The sequence below is a fragment of the Tachypleus tridentatus genome, unplaced genomic scaffold (assembly GCF_004210375.1).
Source record: "Tachypleus tridentatus isolate NWPU-2018 unplaced genomic scaffold, ASM421037v1 Hic_cluster_2, whole genome shotgun sequence".
NCBI lineage: Eukaryota > Metazoa > Arthropoda > Merostomata > Xiphosura > Limulidae > Tachypleus > Tachypleus tridentatus.
Window position 1 is genome coordinate 34,470,572 of NW_027467782.1, and position 24,872 is coordinate 34,495,443.

Here is a 24,872-nt window from a genome sequence, read left to right on the forward strand (position 1 = left end):
TATCTCTGTTCTACATGTTTAATATTTTCTACATTGTTATCAGCAAAAAGGATCTAAGGAATGTAACATAAGTGTCAAAACTTCTGTATAAGTAGCATCCATTATTACCTTGGCACAAGCAGCAGCCTCTTTCTGTTTTTTGAGATGGGTTATTCTTGAACTGAGAAACATCTGGAAAATGTTCCTGAATTCCTTTCTGAAGAATATTGATAGCTTGTTCCTGTTCATTCTGTATAACAAGTCACAAAATAAGCATACAGGTACCAGAGTACTAGCTGGCTATTAAAATTTTAGAAACATGACAAGTTTGCATATCATATAACTTTTGGTGTGTCATCCTATTTAACTGATATCAATATCTACTAAAAACTTAAACACATTTAAAACCTCAATTTTTATATACATATCAATTTTGACATAATTTTAAAATAATACTGATTTACTACTGATTCACATGTATGTTTCTACAAATATCTTGTACAACATCCGTTTTGAAGATTCTTTACTTGATAACACTGTGTTATCAACCCTTCTGTTTCATTAAATTTTAATATCACCAGAGGAAGGGTGTTCAGGCTATCTGTCATTTTTTGTGGTATAAATTTTTATTCTCCATTTTTCTTTAATACTAGACCACAGTAAGATGTAACAGGGTCATTCAGTACAGTGGTTACAAATCTACATTATCACGAATAAAATACAATATTAGGCCTAGATGAGTAATAACAAAATATTATACAGATAGATCAAAGACTAGCTTATCCCAAGTACAGTTCAAGAAAAGACCTAGTTGAATAACAAGATTATTCTATACAGAGATCTTAGTTTACACTATCACAAGTACAGTTCAACATTAGGCACAGTTGAATGGAAACAGGATCATTTAATACAGTGATCTAAGACTATATTATCACAAGTATAATATAATATTAGGTTAAAAAAAGTGACACATGATCATTCAATTTGAGGTGTTATAGTTTAAAAGTCAGATATAACTTTTCAATCAGTAGGGGAAAAAATATAGCTTGTTTTCTATACAAAATATATAGAAAACTAGTACATCAGAAATATATGATAATATTTTAAAATGTAAGATTTTTCACAGAAAACTTACTGTTCATTATTTTAACCCAAACCATATAACATTAAATACTCAAAACAAATCAAACTTACTTTAAACTATAAATCTTACAATTCAAGAGAGCAACACTCATTTGGAAATTGTTAACTTTCATGTAATCTAAAACCTACAGTGTTGAATTTGTTCACAAGTAAAAAGTAAGTTGAAGTTAATACCTACATCAATGTGCCCTCTATCTTATATTGATAGTGTTCATAAACACCTCTGCACAACACTGACATTTTTTCGAGACAGACCCAATCCACAGTCCCTCCCTCAGACATGAATGTCTGCATAGACTGTGGACATACTAAGAGAAATATATAATACTAACAACATAGTGAGGAACTGCACCACAGCCACAACAGGCATGTTACACACTCAGAAACTAAACTGTGCAGTGGATGTGGAACTTGAAATGATATGCTATAATCACTGGCCAAGCCCCAACCACATATCCAAGATATCACTGTTCAGGGTTGGAATCACAGGATCATGGTTCCTAAATCCCATGTTGGTGGATAGGGCATTTGGATCATAATATATATATGTGTGTGTGAGACAGGATGGATCCAAACCCATAGCTACAGAGTGATGCATCTGGAATCATAAGAAGTAAATAAATAACACCAATGTGGACAAGCCCTTTCCTCAAACTGAAGAAGTCCAAAGGCAAAACCACAGATTTGGAATAACATGACACTGCATGCAATATTTAACCTGAGGAAACAGAACTTATCCAATCTGAAACTACAGACACTCATCTTCTCTCCCTAGCCAAGTGGGCAGCATAAATTCCATTTGTCCCTGGAATTACTGGAAAGATATGGAACAAACTGTGATGAACCAAAAACACAGAATGGGACTACTCTGCATCCACAATTATGAAGTGACAATGAACAATGTACTGAACCAACATTAATCAAGAAGAAAGACCACACCAAACCCAACTGGATAGCTGAGTGTCGAAACTGAACTACTCTTACGAGTAAGCTCCTGTTTAAGCTGGTGCTGCTCCTACCAAAATCTGGAAAAAAAAAAACAACACTCAAAATCCTGAGTAGAAAGGTTTCTAACTGGGGCAGGGGTAGTGCACATTAGAGAAGTCCTGAAAAACAATGCTCTAGAATCAGCAAAGTAAGTGAACCAAATTTCCTAAATTTTTAAAAGCAAACTGACCCTGATTTATTCAATCCACTGATCAGCAGAGATGGGGAAGAACCCCTTATGCTTTATTCATTATATTTTCTGAGTGGTAATCCAGCATAGTAGAGTAATACCACTCAGTCTGTCTCTGTGTGGTTGTATGTGACACCATATTTCCACAGAGCCTGTAACAACCTAGATAAAGTATACTGTGTCAGTAGTTGCTAGAGTGAATTTGGTTTGATAAAAGCACACTTGATTGGGCAACACTCACCAAAAAGTAGAATTTTGAAATTAAAAAAAAAGAGAGAAGATTAGTGATGCAAATACTCACCTTTCAGTATAACCTAGCAGATGAGGTTAACATAGATGTAGGGGTAGTAAAAAAAACCTCAAAGAAAGATAATGCCAGATTATGTAAATAATGTGAGATAAAAGTATTGGGGAAGGTTCACACACAAGCTCAGAATGTCCTCCAGTGAGCAATTCAACTGGGCCACGATGAACATAGAAATGTGATGAATCTGATAAGTTGAGACTTGTAGAATTTTCCTTGCCTTCAGAGAGAGCCCATAAAAATCAATATGGATCAATTCTACCACTCATCCCATTGAGGTAACCAGAGGTAAGCCCTGGGAAACTAAAGAGACACAAATAAAAAGCCATTGTCCAGCACCACTAAAACCTTTAGTTTAGGCAACCTAACACCTCAAGGCCTTCATTAGACATAAGAAACAATGGGGACCCATCATTTATATGTGTGAAAATAAAGAGGTCAGATGAATCAGTGAAAAGTATTTATCCCTTTCCCTGGCTGCCAGTGGTAAGGTAAGGAGGACCTATCTGGGTACAGAAAAACATGGGTAGAATGAAAAAGTGTCCTCTGTAAGTGTAATGCAAATAACTCTGACTGGTGATGTCCACAGGCCAGAAGCAACATAAAATAAACCCTAAGGGAAAAGTGGTACATGGTATATGAGATAAGGGTTGATTAGGCCAATCTCGTGCAATCAACAGAATACGACAAGAGATTGAAGAAATCATTGCTAGGAAGCTGGGTAACAGATTAATCAGTGGGTAGGTGTATAAGCACAATCCAGTCCAGTTATGACTGAATAGAACTATTGTCAATGCCTAAGGGTGGGTTACTAGAGACCAAAAGGCTGGTAGTTGAGTGTTCCAAAGAAAATGAGAAGTTTTAGCTCTGATAATAAATTCTATCTTTTTTGCTTTAGAGAAATAGTATCTGACTGTGCTGTGATGCTGCTACTAGTAGCAAGATGTCCATGTAATGGTGTGTGCACAGGCCCAGAGGATGGGGTTAATTAAAAAAAGATTTGTAAACTTTAATAGTCAATAGCAAGAAAAAAATGAAAATTGTTAATCATTTTATTTTTATGTATATTTATAAAAGTAACTAAAGTGTAAAAATAAGTATCCTTTTAGTTTAGTTTAGGCAAAATAAGTAATAATAATATTTTTTCATGAGCAAGCAACTCACGAGTAAATTTAATTTATTAATGTAACGTGAGCTGCATGTTTCCCAGGTGATTAACATCTTATAATGGTGGGATAATGGTTTAATTATAAGTAGATTTATTCTGCTATGAGCTTAAAACTTCTTGGGATAAAAGAATGTAGGTTTATGTTACAATTTGAAGTCATTCTGGAAAGAAAAGATGGGTGCTTTTTTGGTTGTTTTTTTCTGGTGCTTACGAGATAGCTAATATTGACTGATTCCATTTTGAGATAGGGTAAAGAAAATAACATGAACTATAAACTGTAAACATATGGAACCAGTGTGAGTTTAAAGGGCAGAGAGATGACCTGCAGCACCAAACCCTTGTGCACAAAACATAGATAGTAGCAGGATGACTTCACCATGGAAATGTGTAGATAGGCATTAGCAACATTAAACATGGTCAACAACATTCCCAACAAAAAAACACCAATATAGAATGAGGAATGACTCCACCGTGAACTGTGGAAGATTTAGGAATTGATTTAAATGAAAAGACTGATGACAATATGGGCACAACAAATATACAGAAATAAACCTTAGTAAGAACTGAAACAACTCTCTCAATCACTCCAATGACCAACACATCTCTGATAACCATGGATGGAATGAAGTTAAAACATTTGAGGACTTGCAGGAAGTGAAATACTATAAGATGATGAAAAATGGTAGTGGATATGAGAAATGAATGATCAATTCTGATGCAAGGGCCTGTAGTACCCATGGATCTGTGGTAAAGGTTTTCTACATGTACAAAAATTAATGTAGATGAGTCCCCACAGGACACAAAGGAATACAGTAGTCATTTACACTGCTGGCAATACTCCAATCAATTGAACATGGAACCCTGTAGATAAGGGCATAAAATATTGTAAGTAATGATGAAACAAGGGGTTGTTGTTAGGGTCAGGACAACATTGGAACTAGACCTCCTGTAAGAGCTGAGGAAAGTCAAGCAACCAACAACTAAGACGAATGCAGATGGGTGACATAAGCCCTTGAATATGAAGGGTCTGGAATGCCTGCAAAAATCAAGAGTTTGAGAAAAGGACTCATATAACACATGGAGGTTGTCAGTAAGTAGACAAATGCCCTCTAATATGTTTCAATGAAATACCAGCCACGAAATTCAGGAAAGTGTTGAAGTCGACAACTGAAATGAGGAGAAAAAAAAGTGTCCATACAGTAAATATTACAGTGTTAGTTAAGGTCAAACAAATCCTACAAAACTGTGATATATTCAGATTAAGCATAAACTTCTTTAACTTAACATTTTCAGGAGCTGATCTATTCTCTGAGAGTCTAAACGTGTATCTACCTCATGATAATGAGTTAAACATGCTGTTCTGACAAACATGGCAGACAAGACATAGCTGTCCCTTCACAAAACTGAGCAATAAACATCTCTTATATGAGCCTCAGTATCAGGGAATGGAGGGAGGACTAAGTACTCACCAAACTGAGCAGTAAACATCTCTATATGAGCCTCAGTATTAGGGAATGGAGGGAGGACTAAGTACTCACCTTCAGACCTTTCCACCCCCAAGGAAAACCCACCAAGTAATGACAAAAAACATGACACACTGAATGAACTAAGTAAAGAAAAGAAGTTGGTAAAAGGTGATCAAAATTAGCCTCATTAGAAGCAAACAGATGAAAGGAAGGCACAAGAAAAAGCAAATCTAAATTCTCTCCAGAATGTCCAGGATCACCTAAAAGTTCAGCATCACAGTCCCCTGGAGACCACCACATCAAACCTATGTTTCCACCTTACTACAGATAAGGTCATGGACAGCCTCAACTAAGAGCGACTCCTTTCCCAATTTGGGAGCAATGTTATATATCAGAGGTGAGATAGGAGAGGCCTAATTTGTTTCCATGCTGGATACATTAATTCATGAATTCAAGCTGTAAACGTACATACCAAACAATTTTTTTTTTTTACTTCATGAAAGTCAAATATATAACCTGAAAAAATGCATAAAATATCTTCAACAACTGTACTACATGCACCTGTTAAGAAATGCTTATATACAGTTTTAAAACAGAGGTCACATTGATGTAGGTGAAAAGTGTAATGAGATAGATTTAAAGGTGAAATAAAACACTGGAGCAAGGGAGAAAAAAATCAGACCTATACTTAGATGGACAAAGGAAAAGAAACCATAGCAGCTGAATAATAACTGTAAGGTAAGAAGATATAAATATATTTTGGAAATTTTATTTTTGATGTAATGCAACTCACATTTGAACTAATTGTTTCTTTTTTAAGAGGTATAAGATACTAATACTGCACTGATGTGGTTCTAATTTGAGATAACAATCATATGCATAAATAAAATTTATTTATTTACTATTAGTTCAAAAAATGCAAGTCGACAGAAAACTGTTATAACTAAACACTAAAATTTGCCAGTAAAGTGCCAAAATAAATAGACTGCTGTAACATTTTTGTTAATTACAAATTCATCATTATAATCTTCACAAAAACTCAGATTCAAAGTAAATATTACAGTTTAGAAATACCAAATGTTATGGTGTTTGATGAGAGAACATTTTTTACTGCCTCAAATATAAAAATTTTTCACTTCCAAGGTTAAATTCTTAATGCTTTTAAGTTCCAGAATCTTGTACTTCCAAATGTATACATTTAGAACATACAATGTTCATAATTTAACAGTTTCAAAGTTTAAAAAAGTGACATTTATAAATTAATAATTTTCAAATTTACTACATTATAACATAATAGTTCAAAAATTTTAAATCACAGCAAAATCCTGGAGCTTCCAATTTCACAATTTTGGCATTTCAAAAATATTAAAAAGAGGTACTTTAAATAATTTCATCAAAAGTTTTACAAACAACTAAGAACAGTATCTGCTTTAATAATTACAAAAAATATTACCACTGAGATTTATATTTACTTTATTCCAGTGCCACTTAGATTTTTCCACAAATGTCTCAGGTATGTTTAATACTGAAGCTTCTAGCAGACAACTATAAGCCCTCTGTTGATGACCACTTCTAAAAAACACAGGTTGAAAATACTATTCTGAAAATTAATGGACATGATTCATTGTACAGTTAATGGATTCTAATCATAATGTATGCAATATAATAGTGCAATTAATTATTACATAATTAATATAATTATGCAATTAATTATTACACAGATACTTCTTAGTTTTTAATAACAGTTAAATCTAATGATATAATTTAATTACAACTCATTCTTAAATAAATTCTTCACTTAGTGTATGGTACTAATTCTACAGTTATCAGATGAATTACTATCAAATATAATATTTATTCTAATGATTCAAATCTAGTACCAGTTCTGGACTTTAGCAGTGAACTTGAATACAAGCTATTAATATGCACAAGATTAGTTGATGAACACATGAAAGCTTCAAGCATGTCAAGAACTTGAAGTGGCTATAAAAATACACGAGTTAAAACAAAGAGCATTTATTATCATAAAAAAAACAAACCTAGATACAGCACTTACAGATTCCTGTGCTAACAAACTTCCAAAACAAGCACTGAGAAACTAATGTCCCCATAAATTAAATCAATTATAGAAAGCATGGTGTCCTGAGACTCGTTGTTGAATGTTTATGCAAAGCTACACAAGAGCCATCTGCACTAGCCTTCTCTAATTTTGAGTGATGAATTATATAGAAAGCAATTAGCCAATACCATCCACCACTAACCTTTGTCAGACTGAATAGTGGGACAGACTGTCACAATATATAATGTTCCCACAGCTGAGAGGGCAAACATGTTCAGTGATGAGGTTCAATCCTGTAATCTGTAGATTACGAGCTGAAAAGCCTAATTATCAAGTTTCAGATGTAATTTCTACATGACAGTTGCATGAAAGAGCCTTCTGTAATGGAGACTGTGCTGTCAGAATATTGTCAAGATGTACAATCGTTAGACAGAGCACAACTATGTGGCAACATGAGCTGCAGCACTCCAACAAAATCATTGACTCATTCTCTGTGTTTGAATATTTTCAATAGGGTTATACAAGTTTAGATTGATTGATATCCTAGGTAAATTATGTATGATATCAGTAGTAACCAGATGTATACATTTATTCATATTACCTTTTGTTATATGGGGTTCAAGTCCTATTATTTTAGCATTACTCTAAGAAGAAAACTATATGTCAGAGATTTCTCTAAAAAACATATACAGGATACGTACACAATATTAAGTCAGAAAAGCATTTAGAAGCCAAAACAACTGTAATTAATTTGCATCAAATCACCTAACAGAGAGAGATCATATACAGCATCTTCTGTGGATTCCAATATGCTGTAGAAACATCAAGACTAAAAAACACTAGAATTCAGAAATATAAGAGATACACAGTAACTGGTAAAAGTAATCTATTATAAAAGCCCACCATGCCACAGAATAATTCCACCTTAAAGTTCAGAAAACTGCTAGTGGGGTAATTGTCAAATTATCAATACAATATCATTTTCATATTCAAACCCAGTTCTGCACAAGAACCATGTCAATCCACACACACAAAATGTTATCCTCATCACCTCTTATGCCAGACTTACAGTCCCCTGAAACATGTATGTTGTATTTATTCACTTATGTACAGAAAATGTGAGATAGAAGAACATAATCAAATATCTATCAGATCAACTGAAACAAGCTTTAGTTTCATTACATCCATCAGTAGGCCTCCATATTTCTGTAAAGTTTGAGGTCTGTACCCTCACGATTTTGGACATTTTGCTACTCTGGTATCAAGCTAATCCCTAAAAATTAAGCTACTTCAAAAATAATCTATTCTAGACAAAGTTCAATGGTTCTTACAATATTCTGAGTAATGGCACACATTTAAATCTCCATTATCATACTGTTGACAAAAGAGAAATAAAAGCAATGCCAGATGGTAAACAAAATTATTTTTGAAACAGTATGATTTGGTTTGTAATGTCCTCTTTTGTTTGATCATTCCTGTATAAAACTTATGGACCTTATCTATGAAGATAGAATCATTTTAAATATGAAGTTTTCTTTCAAAACTTATAACTGGGTTACAAATAATACATGTCTTTTAACTTGACATAATTTTAGGCTAAAGTGACAATGCATAATTAAAATATATATGTAAAAAACGGCTGGTATGGGCAGAGAAAAACTCTATGTAGCAGGTTTTTCTCACCATCATGGATCATAAATTATTTCTTTAACATTTTACTATGTGACACTAACAACAGAATCAAAAAGTCAGATTTTGATGAGAAATACTCCCCCCAACTTAACTCAGTAAACTGGATTACGAATTTGTTTTTTTTAAAACTGCATTTAGTTTAAATTTTCATCAGAAGCTTACAACCAAGGTGTGCTACTTGTATAAATTGTGAGACTAATATATAACTTTACTGTGATTATAAATTAAAATATTTTAATAAACATTAATGATTCTGTTAATGTGAACAAAGTGTTAGAAGAAAATGATACCCCATAAACACATTATATAATATTCTCTCTGTGAGAATGTACATAAAAGCTCAATAATGTCTTACAAAGAATTAGAAATGAGTAATAACTTCTACATGCATGCACTGACAGGTTTAGGAACTTTTCAATGTGATATCTTCAGTATTAGTGGTGCAGGAAGGAGAGAAATAGGTGGAGTGCTTGACTAGACACGCAAAATGTACAACGAGGAATTTAAAGTATAAGAAGCTGCTAAAAGTGTTTCCCCCCTGCTGTCAAAGTCAGCTAAGTCTGTAAAGATTTAGGGCATGTCCTCACCAGAAAATTGATATAATAATTTACAGTTGCTATGCATGTAAAATATGTAAAAGTGGGGATGTTACAACACCTCCAGGTCTGATGCCTCTGAAATACTCCATACACATTTCAGAGAAATGTATGTTACTATATGATATTAATGAAAGAATAGATCAGATTAATAATTGACTGAAAAGTTAAAGGAACAGTACAGATGAGGTGATTACAAGAATTTATTTGCAGTGTAATAAAACCTACTTTCTGGCAAGTTTTGCACTTTGTAACCAGCAAGTTACGATTTCGTAATCAATCTTTTTTGGTCTGCTCAGGAATGTGGTTCTTGGCTATTGTAAGGAGAACCCGGTACAGATTAAGAAGAGGTTCCTGATAATGAAGTGAGGACTGTAAAACAAAGAAGTAAAAAAAAAAAACACTCATGAATACAAAATATTATTTCTAATTCAAGATCTCCTCTACTAAGTACTGTTTAAAGGGAAGTTAAATACAATTAACAAACATTTATAATCATAAAATATAATTCATCTAAATTTTAGCCTTTAAAATAAAGAATTAAGTAAAAATAGACAAATATTATATGAAAACCAATGAAACAGTTGTTATAATTAAAATGGTATATCTTTAAGTTTGGGTCATGGTATTTCAGTAAATTTCATTTCTATATTACTTTTAATTATTTCTAGAGAGACAAACAGAACTATAAGTGCCTGTTCAAGGTTAGATTAATAAAATTTTAATCTTTGTTTTAATGTAGACTTTGATTATTAGTATACTAATTATTTTAAAACGTTTGTGTATATGATCATTAAATGATTCTTTATTATTTATATTGTATAATCTGCTTTAAACAATTTATGTTTTTAAACTCAGAAATGTGTTCTCGTACCTAAAAAATGTACAATATCAAAGATATAAATGTTGAAGTTCTTATCATTAGAGTAGCTGCTCCCGATATATAATGAGACACTTTTTTTTAAAACAAGAATGATAAGTGCTTTCTATTTTTCTCTTCACATCTCATTTGGTATCTTTAAAGCTTTAAAGAAATAATCAGTAATGTATACAAACTATAAGTTAAATTATCAATATCATTAGATAAAAAAATCATTCCTAGCTTTTGAGACTGCAGTTTTATATATTCTATTTGCAATAAAAGTAAAACCTGAAACACATACTTGAACCAATTTTCTTCTTCCTCTCCACTCTTCTAAGAGTGGAGTTCAATCTACTGACTGAGGAGTAGCTTCCTTGAAATGAAGGGCAGAGACCTGTAAAAACTTAGACTGCTTTCTCCATATCTGTCAACATGTGTAGTCTGGAAGAAAAAACAAACACATACTCCCTAAAATCTTAACAAACTACATTTCAGTGTCTGACGAATACAGAAAAACTAGTATATATATATATAAAAAAAGTAAACTAACAAAAGAAAAACACAACTGAGATAGAGAATCATGTTAAATATCTTTCTAAACCATTTAAACATTTTTTAGCATGAAAAGAAAACACAGCTGAAAGCAGCATAATAAAAAAACATACTTCTAATTCACTGTTACTAAGATAAAAGAATAATATCTGATGATATGATGATACCCCCAAATATAATGTAACATTTCCATGCAACTAGACATGGAAACAATTACATGGATGGCTGGTTGATTTGGTGTTCTAGCAACCAGGCTATGTGCACCAAACATCTGGTTAAAAGTTAAAAGTAAAGTAAAATTATTAAAATTCATTAAAGGAAATTAAAATAAAACAAAATAAAGTTACATTTGTTTTGAATTAAAAACACAAATAGCATTAAATCCAACTTTTACATCTAGTCTACAGCAGTAAGAAGAAAACTACAGTAATACAAGTTGTGAAGGACTTTTATAGCATAATTATAATTATCATAACTTGCCAGAATGACCAACAGGTAGTTAAAAAGTAGCATTAGTCACCTGAAGTTGGTCTTTCCATTCCTGGTTTCAAGTTATTGGATGTTATGGCCATTTTCTAATTTTAGATCGAACTAGATGTACTTTGATTCTTAAAAGTGAATCACATCAAAAAAATGTCTAATATATAAAGTAAAAAAAAAAAAAAAACAAACTTAAATAGCATTAAAAAGATTAATAGACTTTAAACAACTAAAAACATTTCAAAGGTGGACAATGTCACCATTGCCAATAACAATATCTAACAAATAAACCTTGGGACAAAACATGTTTAAAATGGTGCCATAATTAAGTCGTAATGACACCAAAACAGTAAAATGTGGCTTAATGTAACAGACAATACATTGGTGCATCAGTCCCAGATAAAAGAAAACGATGAATTAAAAAACTGTGACCAATGTGTAGTCTAGTTAGGACAATTTCCTCTTTCCATTTCTGGTCCTTAAGAAAGCAAGATAGCCAAAGTCCAATAGCACGTTTTATTTAGAAAAGCTTGTTTTCACGTTGCTCACTCCAAGTCGACTGCTAACTGGCATGAAGCTGAGCCTTGAATACAGGACCATAGTCCACGTATGGAACAGAAACAGCAGTGATAGAGCCAGAGCAGACAGATTTATCTGCAGTGTCACCAAGCTCGTTCCTGCAAATACCAATGTGGCCCAGTATCTAGAAACACTGGACAGAAGTAGATGTTAAAGAGAAATGGGCCAGTCGATTTTGAATATCAGTAAGAACTAAGATGAAACAATTCAAGGACCAGTAGAGAACTAAGCGAGTCAGTATAAATAGTACAATTTGAGTACTGCTTAGCTTCTGTGTGATACAGGACAAGAGAAATGACATACAGTTCAGCAGTGAACACAGAAACTGTAGAGAGGATTCTCTGCACAACCACCAAACCATGGCTGAGCCCACAGAGTCACCTGATTTTGAACCATCTGTATAAATAGGAATGGAAGGGTGGTTTGAAAGATGTTCTGCAAATAACATACAGTATTTCCAATCAGGAGTGTCTGCTTTTCTCAGATGACTTAAAGAAAGGTTACATCTTGGGACTGTAATAAGCCATGGTAGGATGAGCTGACCAGTGGATACAGCAAATGTTATCCAAGGATAGACCCAATTCATCCAACTGTACTTGGATACAAAGGCCAAAAGGAGCAATGGCTGATTGTCTATTTTGCAAAAGCATGGCCCACTGAGGAAGGAAAACATAATCCCAGGTGGAATGTTATGGTAAGGACTGAAGTTTTGAAGCATACAGTAAAGACAGTTGCAAACGGCAGAGGTGCAAAGAAGGTTCATGAGATTCTACGTATAAGCTATGAACAGGGAAGTGCTGAAAGCCCTGGTGCAGAGCTGAAGTCCCTGATGATGATCTTGAAGGCCAAGGTGCTGGCAGAGCCATAGACCAGTGATCCATACTCTAGTTTTGATCAAGTAATAGCCTGATATATCTTTAGCAAAGAACATTGATCCACTTCCCAAGATGTGAAAGAGTGGACATGGAGGATGTTCAGTGCTCTTGTACATTTGACCTGTAGCTGCTTGATGTGTGTTATGAAGCTCAGCTTACAGTCAAAGATAAGCCCAAAGAACTTTGTTTCAGGGACCACAGTTAGCACAACTTCACCAATATTGAGTTCAGGATCAGGGTGAATACCCCATTGGTGGCAAAAGTGCATACAAACAGTTTTAGAGAGAGAGAATTAAAACTGTTTGCAGTGATCCACTTCAGAAAACAATTGAGGGCAGTTTGTAGCTGTCGCTCAATATACTGCATGTTTGATGATTGACATGAAATGTGAAAGTCATTGACATAGAGACCGTATGCAACAGTAAGAGGGAGTAGTTCAGTGATGGCATTAATCTTTATACTGAAAAATGTGTCACTCAAAACACAGCCATGAAGAACTCCAAGTTCCTGTAGATAAAGACAGGAATGTGTTGAACCCACATGAACTTGGAATCACCTGTCCATTAAAAAATTTTTAATAAACATGGGTAAATGGCCAAGTAACCCATATATATGGAGGTCTCGCGAAATGCCATACCTCCATGTTGTGTCACAAGCCTTCTCAATATCAAAGAATATTGATACAAGATTTTGTCATTTGAGAAAAGCTTCTCTGATTAATGTTTCAGGTCGAATCAAGTGGTCCATGGTGGAGCACTGTCGTTAGAACACACACTGGGTGGGCGAGAGGAGGTTATTTTCTTCAAGGAACCAAACAAGACGAGCTTTAACCATCCTCTCTAAGGTCTTACAGAGACATTTCATCAAAGCAATTGGATGGTAGTTTGAAGGAATCTTCGGATCCTTCCCAGGCTTAGAGAAAGATAGGAATATAGCTCAGTGCCAGGCATCAGGAAAACATTCTCCTGCCAGATCTGGTTGAAAACAATCAGAAAAACAGCAAGAGAAGCAGGAGAGAGATAGCACAGCATTTCATAGAGCACATCATCAGGTCCAACCGAATGTACTGACAGACTGATGAAGAGCCAGTGTAAGGGGACGATTATAGTCACAGAGACAATCAGCTCAAAGGAAAGAAGTGATTACTCTGCCCAACTGGTGATAAAAGATATGTTGGTTGTGAACTTAATCCAAGAGTCCTTCTGGCTTTGACATATTACCCACCAAGCATGTGCACGGGCCTGTTGGAAAGCGATGCGATTCGAGAATGTGGGATACCTATGAAAAGTATCCCACGTCCATTTTTGAGTCTTCTGTGCCATGTGGCAGGCAAGATTCCACCACAGATGATGATATTGTGGAAAACATGTCAAGGCTTTAGGAATACTTTGAGCAGCTTTCTGTACAATACAGTCAGTTATTGCTGTCACACAGTCGTCTATTGATGGCATACAGATGATGGCAGGATCAAGTTCTGTAAGAACAGTAAAAGAGAGCAAGTTTGCTTGATCCTTTTTCCATTGGTGCACATGGGTTGGGTGGCATTGACCACAGCCAGTCTCTCTCAAAATTGTAGAAAAATTATCACTGCTGCATGGGTTATTGTCAACCCTCCACGAAAAGTGGGAGAATAGTGAAGGGGAGTAAATGGAGAGATCAAAAGCAGTAAAGAACTGACTAGATGCATGAAAATAAGTATAAGAACCACTATTGAAGAGAGAAAAGTTGTGATCAGAGAGCATACACTCTACGGAGTGACCCTCTCATCAATATCAGCACTTCCTCAGAGGGGACGATTTCCATTAAAGCCCCCAGCATTAAAATGGAGATGGCAACTGTTTAATGAGAGCATCAAGGTCTGATTGATCATAGGTCTCTCTAGGCAACAGGTAGAGAGAACAAACAGTGATGGTACGACACAAAGAAACACAAATGGCTACAGCCTCCAAGGGTGTGTTGAGTAACAAAGACAGGGTAAGCACATGCTGATCAACCAACAGTGCTACCCCTCCATGCACTTGTCCATCACACAGCCTGTCATTTCTGTACAAAGAAAACTGCTGAAAGGTGATTGTATCAGCAAGTTTCAGAAAGATTTCCTGCAAGGAAAGACATACAGGATGGTAGAAAGAAATAAGTGTTTTGATGTCACCCAGATTAGAATGTAAACTTCAACAGTTCCATTGTATCAAGGTGGCTACTTTTATTTACGTGTAGGCAAATTGGATGCAGGCCATGTTTTATTTCTTTATTGTCTTTATTCGAGGGAGGTTTACCAACCTCAATGGATCCTACCCTGGGTTGATTGGGCAAGTCTTTGTTGTTAGAAGAGGATTCCAGTGACTTAGGGTGCAAACAAATGATCATTTTGCACCTTGGGAAAGGAGAAGAAAGTGTAACCAAAACCAAAGGAAGCAGATATTGGGGTTTGCTGAAATTAATGTTAGAGACAAAGATGGGTGTTGACATTGATTCATTAACTTTTTTAACCATGGATGTCAGAAGACTTTCTGTTTGTTTTGAGAATGATTCTTTTGGAGGTACAGAGAGATCTGTCTGTACTCCCACTGTAGTAGTGGAATGAAGTGCATCAGCATAAGTCCAACATAAAGTGGTAGATAGCAATTTTCAAGCCTCAGGGCAAGTAATATTTTGAATCGTCTTTAAACACTGTACCTTTTTATTCCTTCCAACCATTTAGGGCAAGAATAAAAGTAAGATGGGTGAGAGCCATTGCAAGTGATGCAACAAGGGTCTGTTTCATACTCATAGACACCATAATCCTTGCCACTGCAACGAGCACATGTAAAGGAACCAAGACATGATGTCTCCGAGTGATCAAATGGCTGACACTGGAACTATCCGAGAGGGTTTGGAATGTATGGCCGTACCTTGCAGTTAAAATAACCTGCCTTGTTGGTAGCAGGTGGATGCTGTGATGTAAATGTTAAAATGAGGACATTGATCGGCATCAAAATTCCATCTTTGGGAGTGGAGATACACCTTACTGAAGAAACTCCTTGTGGTGGGAGAAACCAGTGGGAATCTCTGACTCAGGATGTTCTTCAACTCCTATCAACAATAACTTCTTGTTACGAATTCAAAGTTGAATGAGGCATAACCTCAATAGGTATATTGCCTTGGAATGTAAGAGGAATTCACTGTGCTCGAGATGTGGATATTTCTACCAATATGTCACAAGAGCGAATCCTTCTGACCAACTTTGGAGAGCCAGTGAGACCTTCTGGTCCCTTCTGAATGAAAAAGGGAGACATTTGCCCTAAAGGTTTGTCTGAAAGAAAATGTAGTATAATAAAATAAGGTACAGAAGTTACAAATGTTAAAGATTGCTGCTCAGAATCTTCAAAATGTGATTGTTTACTCATAAACTGTTTTTCACTATTTTGGTTAACTTTTTATTTGGATGGTCCATAATAAAAAAAGAATTTTTCGGTGTCCACTGTCCCCACCCACCATAAAGCCCTATGAGTGGATGCATTACAATGCCAAACAAGAACACTGCAGCAACACCAGGGTTTCATGAGCACTATACCCAAACACCAGCATCAGGTACAATGTCCACAACACCTGCTGAGAACATCCAACACTGGTACTTGGTTAACCCTAGGCCAAGTAAACCAGCCAACTGACCCAAGGGGAGCAACCCAGGGATTGCCCATCTACAGGAATTCAAGGCCACAGTGGTATGTTAAGGTTGGACCCCTCAACCATCAGGATCTTCTCCGCCTCTTCATGGGTCACCATGCACAACACACATGTTGGTGGATCTTTAGATCCCAAAAGAGGTAAACTAAAAGAACAGAACCTCCCCTGGGAGGTCCCCTCACAAATCACAGGAATCCAGAATGAGGGGAACAACTACCTGAAGAAATCCACAATGGTAAATATTATTCATCATGTAACTACACATGAAAACAATTACTTCAAGATATCCACAATGATATGTGCCTTTCTCCTTGTAATTACACATTAAAACAATTACTTCAAAGATATCCACAATGATGTGCCTTTCTCCTTGTAATTAGACATTAAAACAATTACTTCAAAGATATCCACAATGATATGTACCATTCTCCATGCAATCAAACACTAAAACAATAACTTGAAAGATATCCACAATGATATGTGCCTTTCTCCATGTAATTAGACATTAAAACAATTACTTCAAAGATATCCACAATGATATGTACCATTCTCCATGTAATTAGACATTAAAACAATTACTTCAAAGATATCCACAATGATATGTACCATTCTCCATGTAATTAGACATTAAAACAATTACTTCAAAAATATCCACAATGATATGTACCATTCTCCATGTAATTAGACATTAAAACAATTACTTCAAAGATATCCACAATGATATGTACCATTCTCCATGTAATTAGACATTAAAACAATTACTTCAAAGATATCCACAATGATATGTACCATTCTCCATGTAATTAGACATTAAAACAATTACTTCAAAGATATCCACAATGATATGTACCATTCTCCATGTAATTAGACATTAAAACAATTACTTCAAAGATATCCACAATGATATGTACCATTCTCCATGTAATTAGACATTAAAACAATTACTTCAAAGATATCCACAATGATATGTACCATTCTCCATGTAATTAGACACTAAAATGATTACTTCAAGATATCCACAATATGTACCATTCTCCATGTAATTAGACATTAAAACAATTACTTCAAAAATATCCAGTGATATGTTCCATTCTCCATGTAATTAGACATTAAAACAATTACTTCAAAGATGTAATTATATATGGTGAACCTGATGATGACCGAAGAAGGTCGAAACGTTGTTCTCTTCCATGTAAAATATTTTCTCAACCCAAAGGAGATGTTTTTGCATAAAAAATTACTTAAAGATATCCACAATGATATGTACCATTCTCTATGTAATTAGACACTAAAACAATTACTTCAAAGATATCCACAATGATATGTACCATTCTCCATGTAATTAGACATTAAAACAATTACTTCAAAATATCCACAATAATATGTACCATTATCCATGTAATTAGACATTAAAACAATTACTTCAAAGATATCCACAATGATATGTACCATTATCCATGCAATTAGACATTAAAACAATTACATCAAAGATATCCACAATGATATGTACCATTCTCCATGTAATTAGACATTAAAACAATTACTTCAAAGATATCCACAATGATATGTACCATTCTCCATGTAATTAGACATTAAAACAATTACTTCAAAGATATCCACAATGATATGTACCATTCTCCATGTAATTAGACATTAAAACAATTACTTCAAAGATATCCACAATGATATGTACCATTCTCCATGTAATTAGACATTAAAACAATTACTTCAAAGATATCCACAATGATATGTACCATTCTCCATGTAATTAGACATTAAAACAATTACTTCAAAGATATCCACAATGATATGTACCATTCTCCATGTAATTAGACATTAAAACAATTACTTCAAAGATATCCACAATGATATGTACCATTCTCCATGTAATTAGACATTAAAACAATTACTTCAAAGATATCCACAATGATATGTACCATTCTCCATGTAATTAGACATTAAAACAATTACTTCAAAGATATCCACAATGATATGTACCATTCTCCATGTAATTAGACATTAAAACAATTACTTCAAAGATATCCACAATGATATGTACCATTCTCCATGTAATTAGACATTAAAACAATTACTTCAAAGATATCCACAATGATATGTACCATTCTCCATGTAATTAGACATTAAAACAATTACTTCAAAGATATCCACAATGATATGTACCATTCTCCATGTAATTAGACATTAAAACAATTACTTCAAAGATATCCACAATGATATGTACCATTCTCCATGTAATTAGACATTAAAACAATTACTTCAAAGATATCCACAATGATATGTACCATTCTCCATGTAATTAGACATTAAAACAATTACTTCAAAGATATCCACAATGATATGTACCATTCTCCATGTAATTAGACATTAAAACAATTACTTCAAAGATATCCACAATGATATGTACCATTCTCCATGTAATTAGACATTAAAACAATTACTTCAAAGATATCCACAATGATATGTACCATTCTCCATGTAATTAGACATTAAAACAATTACTTCAAAGATATCCACAATGATATGTACCATTCTCCATGTAATTAGACATTAAAACAATTACTTCAAAGATATCCACAATGATATGTACCATTCTCCATGTAATTAGACATTAAAACAATTACTTCAAAGATATCCACAATGATATGTACCATTCTCCATGTAATTAGACATTAAAACAATTACTTCAAAGATATCCACAATGATATGTACCATTCTCCATGTAATTAGACATTAAAACAATTACTTCAAAGATATCCACAATGATATGTACCATTCTCCATGTAATTAGACATTAAAACAATTACTTCAAAGATATCCACAATGATATGTACCATTCTCCATGTAATTAGACATTAAAACAATTACTTCAAAGATATCCACAATGATATGTACCATTCTCCATGTAATTAGACATTAAAACAATTACTTCAAAGATATCCACAATGATATGTACCATTCTCCATGTAATTAGACATTAAAACAATTACTTCAAAGATATCCACAATGATATGTACCATTCTCCATGTAATTAGACATTAAAACAATTACTTCAAAGATATCCACAATGATATGTACCATTCTCCATGTAATTAGACATTAAAACAATTACTTCAAAGATATCCACAATGATATGTACCATTCTCCATGTAATTAGACATTAAAACAATTACTTCAAAGATATCCACAATGATATGTACCATTCTCCATGTAATTAGACATTAAAACAATTACTTCAAAGATATCCACAATGATATGTACCATTCTCCATGTAATTAGACATTAAAACAATTACTTCAAAGATATCCACAATGATATGTACCATTCTCCATGTAATTAGACATTAAAACAATTACTTCAAAGATATCCACAATGATATGTACCATTCTCCATGTAATTAGACATTAAAACAATTACTTCAAAGATATCCACAATGATATGTACCATTCTCCATGTAATTAGACATTAAAACAATTACTTCAAAGATATCCACAATGATATGTACCATTCTCCATGTAATTAGACATTAAAACAATTACTTCAAAGATATCCACAATGATATGTACCATTCTCCATGTAATTAGACATTAAAACAATTACTTCAAAGATATCCACAATGATATGTACCATTCTCCATGTAATTAGACATTAAAACAATTACTTCAAAGATATCCACAATGATATGTACCATTCTCCATGTAATTAGACATTAAAACAATTACTTCAAAGATATCCACAATGATATGTACCATTCTCCATGTAATTAGACATTAAAACAATTACTTCAAAGATATCCACAATGATATGTACCATTCTCCATGTAATTAGACATTAAAACAATTACTTCAAAGATATCCACAATGATATGTACCATTCTCCATGTAATTAGACATTAAAACAATTACTTCAAAGATATCCACAATGATATGTACCATTCTCCATGTAATTAGACATTAAAACAATTACTTCAAAGATATCCACAATGATATGTACCATTCTCCATGTAATTAGACATTAAAACAATTACTTCAAAGATATCCACAATGATATGTACCATTCTCCATGTAATTAGACATTAAAACAATTACTTCAAAGATATCCACAATGATATGTACCATTCTCCATGTAATTAGACATTAAAACAATTACTTCAAAGATATCCACAATGATATGTACCATTCTCCATGTAATTAGACATTAAAACAATTACTTCAAAGATATCCACAATGATATGTACCATTCTCCATGTAATTAGACATTAAAACAATTACTTCAAAGATATCCACAATGATATGTACCATTCTCCATGTAATTAGACATTAAAACAATTACTTCAAAGATATCCACAATGATATGTACCATTCTCCATGTAATTAGACATTAAAACAATTACTTCAAAGATATCCACAATGATATGTACCATTCTCCATGTAATTAGACATTAAAACAATTACTTCAAAGATATCCACAATGATATGTACCATTCTCCATGTAATTAGACATTAAAACAATTACTTCAAAGATATCCACAATGATATGTACCATTCTCCATGTAATTAGACATTAAAACAATTACTTCAAAGATATCCACAATGATATGTACCATTCTCCATGTAATTAGACATTAAAACAATTACTTCAAAGATATCCACAATGATATGTACCATTCTCCATGTAATTAGACATTAAAACAATTACTTCAAAGATATCCACAATGATATGTACCATTCTCCATGTAATTAGACATTAAAACAATTACTTCAAAGATATCCACAATGATATGTACCATTCTCCATGTAATTAGACATTAAAACAATTACTTCAAAGATATCCACAATGATATGTACCATTCTCCATGTAATTAGACATTAAAACAATTACTTCAAAGATATCCACAATGATATGTACCATTCTCCATGTAATTAGACATTAAAACAATTACTTCAAAGATATCCACAATGATATGTACCATTCTCCATGTAATTAGACATTAAAACAATTACTTCAAAGATATCCACAATGATATGTACCATTCTCCATGTAATTAGACATTAAAACAATTACTTCAAAGATATCCACAATGATATGTACCATTCTCCATGTAATTAGACATTAAAACAATTACTTCAAAGATATCCACAATGATATGTACCATTCTCCATGTAATTAGACATTAAAACAATTACTTCAAAGATATCCACAATGATATGTACCATTCTCCATGTAATTAGACATTAAAACAATTACTTCAAAGATATCCACAATGATATGTACCATTCTCCATGTAATTAGACATTAAAACAATTACTTCAAAGATATCCACAATGATATGTACCATTCTCCATGTAATTAGACATTAAAACAATTACTTCAAAGATATCCACAATGATATGTACCATTCTCCATGTAATTAGACATTAAAACAATTACTTCAAAGATATCCACAATGATATGTACCATTCTCCATGTAATTAGACATTAAAACAATTACTTCAAAGATATCCACAATGATATGTACCATTCTCCATGTAATTAGACATTAAAACAATTACTTCAAAGATATCCACAATGATATGTACCATTCTCCATGTAATTAGACATTAAAACAATTACTTCAAAGATATCCACAATGATATGTACCATTATCCATGCAATTAGACATTAAAACAATTACTTCAAAGATATCCACAATGATATGTACCATTCTCCATGTAATTAGACATTAAAACAATTACTTCAAAGATATCCACAATGATATGTACCATTCTCCATGTAATTAGACATTAAAACAATTACTTCAAAGATATCCACAATGATATGTGCCATTCTCCATGTAATTAGATATTAAAAAACTACTTCAAAGATATCCACAATGATATTGTACCATTATCTATGTAATTATACATTAAAACAATTACCTTAAAGATATCCACAATGATATGTGCCATTCTCCATGTAATTAGACATTAAAAAATGACTTCAAAAGATATACACAATGATATGTACCTTTATCCATGTAATTAGACATTAAAACAATTACTTCAAAGATATCCACAATCCACAATAATATGTACCATTCTCCATGTAATTAGACATTAAAAGAATTACTTCAAGGATATACACAATGATATGTACCATTCTCCATGTAATTAGACATTAAAACAATTACTTCAAGGATATACACAATGATATGTACCATTCTCCATGTAGTTAGACATAAAAACAATTACTTCAAAGATATCCACAATATGTACCATTCTCCATGTAATTAGACGCCAAAACGATTACTTCAAGATATCCACAATATGTACCATTCTCCATGTAATTAGACATTAAAAAATTACTTCAAAGATATCCACAATGATATGTACCATTCTCCATGTAATTAGACATTAAAACAATTACTTCAAAGATATCCACAATCCACAATAATATGTACCATTCTCCATGTAATTAGACATTAAAACAATTACTTCAAAGACATTCACAATGATATTGTACAATTCTCCATGTAAGTAGACATTAAAACAATTACTTCAAGATATCCACAATATGTACCATTCTCCATGTAATTAGACATTAAAACAATTACTTCAAAGATATCCACAATGATATGTACCATTCTCCATGTAATTAGACATTAAAACAATTACTTCAAAGATATCCACAATGATATGTACCATTCTCCATGTAATTAGACATTAAAACAATTACTTCAAAGATATCCACAATGATATGTACCATTCTCCATGTAATTAGACATTAAAACAATTACTTCAAAGATATCCACAATGATATGTACCATTCTCCATGTAATTAGACATTAAAACAATTACTTCAAAGATATCCACAATGATATGTACCATTATCCATGTAATTAGACATTAAAACAATTACTTCAAAGATATCCACAATGATATGTACCATTCTCCATGTAATTAGACATTAAAACAATTACTTCAAAGATATCCACAATGATATGTACCATTCTCCATGTAATTAGACATTAAAACAATTACTTCAAAGATATCCACAATGATATGTACCATTCTCCATGTAATTAGACATTAAAACAATTACTTCAAAGATATCCACAATGATATGTACCATTCTCCATGTAATTAGACATTAAAACAATTACTTCAAAGATATCCACAATGATATGTACCATTCTCCATGTAATTAGACATTAAAACAATTACTTCAAAGATATCCACAATGATATGTACCATTCTCCATGTAATTAGACATTAAAACAATTACTTCAAAGATATCCACAATGATATGTACCATTCTCCATGTAATTAGACATTAAAACAATTACTTCAAAGATATCCACAATGATATGTACCATTCTCCATGTAATTAGACATTAAAACAATTACTTCAAAGATATCCACAATGATATGTACCATTCTCCATGTAATTAGACATTAAAACAATTACTTCAAAGATATCCACAATGATATGTACCATTCTCCATGTAATTAGACATTAAAACAATTACTTCAAAGATATCCACAATGATATGTACCATTCTCCATGTAATTAGACATTAAAACAATTACTTCAAAGATATCCACAATGATATGTACCATTCTCCATGTAATTAGACATTAAAACAATTACTTCAAAGATATCCACAATGATATGTACCATTCTCCATGTAATTAGACATTAAAACAATTACTTCAAAGATATCCACAATGATATGTACCATTCTCCATGTAACCTCAGAACTTTTATATTTTTTGCTTCTTCAGTTTATTTTGTCCCCATTACTTTAAGACTTTTGTCAATATGATTATTAATCCTTTGTTAGTTACTTTCATTTAAACTCTTATTTCTTAATTCTGTAAGCATGAAATGCATCACTTTTCTTATAATTTGATAAAAACAGTTACATTGAGAACATTATATCTACCCTGGTACACACAATTTATCTTGTAAATAGAAATAAAATTAATTGCAATCACTTGAAACCATGGTGGAATCCACACTGGTATTAACTATTCCCTTGTAAGTAGATATAACAAATTACTGAAGAACATGATAACATGTATGGTGATTTATACTTTTATATAAATGGAGATTTAATATAATTACCTGAGAACGTGACTGCATCCACGCTGGTATGCACCATTTTCCATGGAGGCTGCTGATAAAGGTCCCATCTGCTGAGTTCTTACAATTTTCAGGTGTTCCAATATTTTCTCATTTTCCTATGTGAGATAGTCAATGGTGGAACAAAATTTA

At 32.9% G+C, this 24,872-nt stretch overlaps 1 protein-coding gene across 16 annotated transcripts in view; it reads right to left on the minus strand.

The window, feature by feature from the left end:
• Positions 1 to 24,872, minus strand: part of LOC143243114 (serine/threonine-protein kinase atr-like) — a 68,938-nt gene extending 44,066 nt beyond the window's left edge. For 12 of the 16 annotated variants that reach the window (XM_076486889.1, XM_076486891.1, XM_076486882.1 and 9 more), the window contains exons 1-5: positions 24,723 to 24,872; positions 10,748 to 10,887; positions 9,813 to 9,956; positions 6,710 to 6,809; positions 109 to 229 (exon numbers count right to left, since the gene is read on the minus strand). In XM_076486889.1, the coding sequence (XP_076343004.1) occupies positions 109 to 228 (120 nt within the window). In that variant the 5' untranslated portion in view covers position 229; positions 6,710 to 6,809; positions 9,813 to 9,956; positions 10,748 to 10,887; positions 24,723 to 24,872. Of the gene's footprint in view, positions 1 to 108; positions 230 to 6,690; positions 6,838 to 9,812; positions 9,957 to 10,747; positions 10,888 to 24,722 lie in introns of all 16 variants that reach the window. The other 4 variants (XM_076486894.1, XM_076486893.1, XM_076486887.1 and 1 more) reach the window with 4 other exon arrangements.